General features: G+C 45.4%; 1 protein-coding gene across 1 annotated transcript in view; it reads left to right on the forward strand.

Moving 5' to 3' along the window:
- LOC113457403 (laminin subunit alpha-1-like) overlaps nt 1-5,647 on the forward strand; it is a 21,703-nt gene extending 16,056 nt beyond the window's left edge. The window contains exons 6-9 of the mRNA XM_026784648.1: nt 1,329-1,565; nt 2,918-3,097; nt 4,575-4,712; nt 5,624-5,647. Coding sequence (XP_026640449.1) covers nt 1,329-1,565; nt 2,918-3,097; nt 4,575-4,712; nt 5,624-5,647 — 579 coding nt within the window. The remainder of the gene's footprint in view (nt 1-1,328; nt 1,566-2,917; nt 3,098-4,574; nt 4,713-5,623) is intronic.
- Nucleotides 5,648-5,871: the final 224 nt, after the last annotated feature.

Below are 5,871 nucleotides of genomic sequence, written 5' to 3' on the forward strand. Positions count from 1 at the left end.
ACACACATTGGTAACTTTTTTTTTAATATTTATTTATTTATTATATATACAATATTCTGTGTGTATGCCTGAAGGCCAGAAGAGGGCGCCAGACCTCTTTACAGATGGTTGTGAGCCACCATGTGGTTGCTGGGAATTGAACTCAGGACCTTTGGAAGAGCGGGCAATGCTCTTAACCACTGAGCCATCTCTCCAGCCCCCTTTTTTTAAATATTTGTTTATTTATTATGTATACAATATTCTGTCTGTGTGTATGCCTGCTGGCCAGAAGAGGGCACCAGACCTCATTACAGATGTTTGTGAGCCACCATGTGGTTGCTGGGAATTGAACTCAGGAGAACTTGGAAGAGCAGACAATGCTCTTAACCTCTGAGCCATCTCTCCAGCCCCTTTGCAACAACTGAAAAAAAAATAAACAAGAAAAAGAATTTAGCTTTGAAATTGATAACTAGAACTAACTATCTATATAGGTAATTATCTAGATAAGAGGCAATAGCCATAGATAGAATATAGACTAGACTAAAACATATTTTAAGGTAACATCTATATCTATCTATAATAAATATAAAAGTAATATCTATATATCTAGTTATTAAAGGCAGTATCTATATTCATCTATCTATAGATAAATACAGATAAAATAAAACATTTAAAAGGCAATATCTATATCTATATCAATGTTTATATCTATCCATAGATAAACCTATAGATAGATATCGATATCTATTTATATCTATCGATATATATAGATATATAGAGATGGTATCAATATATACTTATAGATAGATCTATATTGATAGAATCTATAGATATCGATATATATCTCTATATCTACATAGATTGATCTGTACATAGATATAGATATTGATAGATTAGATAGATAGAGATATTGCCTTTTAAATTTGTTTTAGTCTAATCTATTTTCCAATGGAGTTGTAAATAGTTTCATTAGAGGATTAGGTTGAATCTGAGAGCTATAGTTTTCTGTAAATAATTTTTTTAGGATAGAGTTAGGTGTAGTTTGGGGTTTAAAGTAGTGGGGCCATTGTTTGGTCTCTAAAATAATTCTGCTGAGGTGATCGCACCATTAGATCCAGTTCTAGTTCACAGTGTTGATGCATTGGTACGTGCCACCAATGTGCGTGCATGCCCTGCTGTGCAGCCCTTGTCCCATTGGTCCCTGACAGAATGGTTCCACGGAGGAACAGTACGAGGTCAGCTTATCTGAACTGCTGCCCCACACAGTGTTTCTGGTGTCTCAGTGTGTGTGCTTTCTGAGCACATAGGTTCTGCCCTTTTATTAATTTCATTATCCAACCCCTACACAGGCTTGCAACTGCAGCATTGCTGGCTCCACAGGTCCCCAGTGTGACGTTCTCTCTGGCCAGTGCCATTGCAAAGAAGGGTTTGGTGGACAGAACTGCGATCAGTGCTCCTTGGGTTACAGGAGGTTTCCTGACTGTGTTCCCTGTGACTGTGACCCGAGGGGCACACTGGCCGACACCTGTGACCTGGAACAGGGTCTCTGCAGCTGCACAGAGGACAGTGGTACATGCTCCTGCAAGGTACTTGTGGTCCACTGAGCCTCTGTTTCCTTCCTCTGGCCTCCTCATTCCCACCCCTGGGCTTCTGACCTTAGAGTCTAGTGATTAGAAGCAGTTTCAAATACTTTCTTGCACAGTATTTTACTTTGATATCTGACATAAGAGTCTCCCTCCATGTTCTTTCCTGAAATGATAGACAATTTTTAGAATACAATTTTTACCACTTCCACATGTCTGGCAACCTAACTTCTCTGAATACAGCTTGCACATGTGTCTGTTGGCTTTCCCAACATGCTTTGCTGCCAGATCATTGCCACCTTCTCTGGTCGTCTCTGCAAGGAGGATGAGGTACCAGCCTGATGGTGGTGGAGAAAAGAGTCACTGGGGCACACTTTCTGAGAATCTTCCCCTGTCTGATAGCAATCGTCCTTGCTCCAGTCAGTCAGAATGGCAAGGACCTGGGCTGTCTTCATGTAGCCCGACGCTCTACCTGGAGGCCCTCAGGGTGGAGACCACTGGAGAATCACATTAGGGAATACGTTATTTCCAGCTCCTTCCACCGCAGTTTTGATCCTCAGTAACACTTGGGGAGCTCGGTGTCTGAGAGAACTAATGGTCACAAGCTTCAGTTAGGGATGTGGCCTAGAAGATTGAGTTTAACAGTCAGTGCCTCTCCAAGGAGTACCTACTGTCATTGACACTTGCTCCAGGTGGAACCTAAACTTGAACCTAATCACAGTGCTTCAGATCTTCCTGATCCAGACATACAATCTAAAGGAAAATTCTTTACTCTCTAGCCTTTAAATGAAGCTATTTCATCTGTGGACTACTTGGGGGATCTCAAAGATAAAATCTGGGCTCTTAAAGTGTGTGTGTGTGTGTATGTTTGTTGTATGTGCACTGTGTGGAAGTATATGTGAATGCATGCATGCAACTGTGTGGTGGGTGCATGCGTTTGTGTGTGTGTTGTATGTGCACTGTGTGTGAGTATATGTGTATACATGCATGCAAGTGTGTGGTGGGTGCATGCATACGTGCGTGCGTGCATGTGTGTGTGTGTGCGTGTGTGTGTGTGTGTGTGTGTGTGTAGAAGCCAGCAGGATGATGTTAAATATCACTGCTCTATTACCTTCCACTACAGTCCCTTGAGCCTGGGTCTTGCACTGCACTTGGAGTTGGCTAGCGGCCTGTGAACCGCAGTTATCCTTTCTCTGTACCCAATAGTACTGGGGTATGGGCACACATGCAGCCTCACCCAGTGTTTTGAATGAGTGCTGGTACATCATGGGTCCTCATCCTTACACCACCAGTACTGTTACCCACTATGTCTGGGTACTTAACCTGAAGCGCGTCTTTCTACTTTCCATGCCTAGATAATGCTTGCCTTTGATGAGCTCCTCCTGCATGTGGTTTCCCAGAGCAACCTCAAGGGCACAGTTGAAGGCGTGCATTTCCAGGACCCTGACACCTTGCTGGATGCAGAGGCTGTCCTCCAGCATGTCCATGGGGAGCCATTTTACTGGCGGCTTCCAAAACAGTTTGAGGGAGACGAGGTGAGCACACGCCAGCCCCGCCCATTCCCTTCCCAGAGAGAAAATCAGAGTGCCTGCTTCTGCCCATCATTAAAGGACTGGCTACTCAATGGCTCTTCTGGGTGAGGGTGGGGACATCCAGCGCTTATAGAAACCCCTGCAGAGGTGTGGGTCTTCAGATGTTTAGATTTGTAAATCTTTTACGGTTTCCTTAGTTGACATTATTTTTTCTCCCTTCTAAAGCAATAATTCATGAAGCCTATACTGTAGTTACTAGTAGCTGCTGAATGTGCTCCTCAGTGCTAGGTCTGCCCTGGGGAGAACAGCGGTCGGTTGGTGAGTACCGTCCTATGAAAGGGCGGTTTCAGGCTTTGAGAGCCATTCCTTCTAATTCGATCTGATCTCTATATTTATTGTCTCCACCAACTTTTTTTTTATTTATTATTTAGTATACAATGTTCTGTGTCTGTATGCCTACAGGCCAGAAGAGGGCGCCAGACCTCATTACAGATGGTTGTGAGCCACCATATGGTTGCTGGGAATTGAACTCAGGACCTTTGGAAGAGCAGGGAATGCTCTTAACCACTGAGCCATCTCTCCAGCCCCCTCCACCAACTTTTAAGTGTAGAAGTCAGCAATGTGAAGGGCGCTCACATGGTTCTGTAGACAGTCATCCTTCAGGGCCTTCTTTCTCTTCCCAGACGGAAACTGCATCTGTGCAGCCACCACCTGCCCCTCACTGCAGCCCCTCATCCGCTGTTTTCTTCTGTCTGCCTCTGCTCCAAGTTCCCCACATAAGGAACCCTGCAGTGTATCTACATCTGTGGCTTTCGTTTTTGCTCAGCACGTGTTTCACACATGCTGAGATTTCTTCCCTTTTAAGGCTGAATACTACACCGTCACTTGGACATGTTCACTTTGCCCATCTGTCTGTTTATCTGTGGGGATGTGGGTTGCTTTTGTGAATAGCTCTGTGGGGAAGGGGGTGTGAATGGCTCTTCCTGTTCCCTCATGTCGTTCTCCTTGAAGTAGCCTTGTTAGGCACGGCTAGTGCCATCTTTAATTTTGGAGGACTGCACGCTGCCTTTCCTCCGCACCAGCTGTGTACGAGCACTCCACTTTCTTTAATCCTCAATGCTGTTCTGCTCGCTGTTTTGATTGGAGACATGGGTTTTGTAATGAGCAGGACACTTGTTTTATTGGTGAGAGCGTTTCCAAACCGTGTCTCACTCTGTCACCTAGGCTAGCTTGAAACTTACTCTGTAGCCTAGGCTACACTGAAATTCACAGGAGTCCTTCTGCCTCAGTTTAACCCAGCTGGATTGTATGTCTAAGTCCCCATGCTCAGCTCTTACTGTGGATTTCATCTGCATTTCTTTCTAATAGTGGCGTTGCCCTTCTCATGAGCTCCTTAGCCACCTGTCTTTGCTGAAGAGCATTTACCTTTCCCCAGCTTTTAACCAGTGTCCTCTTTCTTGTCCCTTTTGCCTCCCTGTAGGACTGTGCTCCTGGGTACCACAGAGGGAAGCTCCCAGAAAGCTGTGGCTGGGGACCCCGCCCTCTGCTGGCTCCTTGTGTGCCCTGCAGTTGCAACAACCACAGCGATGTCTGTGACCTGGAAACTGGGCAGTGTCTGGTATGTTTGCTTGTGTGAGAACTGACCTCAGTTTACACTGAGTGATCAGCGTGACCTGAAAGACAGCCAGGAACCAGGCAGACCCTCCAGCTGGTCCTTGCCACATGGCTGCCGCCATCGCAGTCTCAAAGACATTGAAACCTCCTCCTGTCACGGGGAAACTGGCAGGGTTTGTTTCTGTGTCTCCCTCTGCCATGGATGCCTCCCTCACTCTAGTCCTCAGTAGCTGGTCCTTGTTTCTCCCCTACTCTCTGGGGTGGCTCGTTCTGTAGGACAGCAGGCCCCAGGAAGCCAGGATCCATGGTCTGCTAAGGGAAGCACTTCATGCTCGTCTTGCTGGGGTTGACAGTCAACAGGGCCAACGCCTAGAGCTGTTCCATCTTAGCTCGTCATCTAGTACTCGGTCCTTGTCTGTGTTGTGCCATGTTGATGAAACGAGTATTTATTACAGTTTATTTTTGAAGAGAGTGCAGATAGTCCTTCTGAAGGGAGACCCATTTAAGAGATTTACTGGATCCTAATCAAACCTATCTTTAGCAGATGAAGCAGGAATAAAACTTTTAAATGAAAGGGCTCAGATGATTTCTAGTGGCAAAGAGTCTATAAAAATAGGTTTTTTAAACATATTTATTTGGTAGCGATTTCCCGCTCTATCATTTCTTGCTACTGAGGGACTTGGTAGAGCAGGGGTGCGTGGGGTCTCTGCTTTGCTGTTGTTCTTCTTTGGCCGCATCATACACGGAGCCCTGTGCACTGCAGCCAAACCAAGCAACAGAGATTTTAAATAGACCTGTGATGGGAATCACTTGCACTCTGAACTTAGAGATGCATCTACAAGATCTTCTGATTTGAAGGTCACTGGTTCAACTAATGGCATAAAATCTTAACTGATGTTTATTTGGTTGCTACAGGAACCTGCTGGTGGCATTCTGTGACCATGAGTTTCCTCCCTCTTTGGTTTGTTTCCCAAGCCAAATGCGTGTTCACTTCTGCCACCGCAGCTCCCTGCATGTGAATGTCGGATCCTAGATTAGTTATTTTTCTGTTTTCTCTCGCTCTCTGCCTGTGAATATGGAATCCTGGATTAGTGCCTTTCCTGCTGCTGCGATGAGACAGAAGGAGGAGTTTATTTTGATTTTCAGTTCCAGAGGGGGAGTCC

Source organism: Microtus ochrogaster, chromosome 26 (genome assembly GCF_000317375.1).
Source record: "Microtus ochrogaster isolate Prairie Vole_2 chromosome 26, MicOch1.0, whole genome shotgun sequence".
NCBI lineage: Eukaryota > Metazoa > Chordata > Mammalia > Rodentia > Cricetidae > Microtus > Microtus ochrogaster.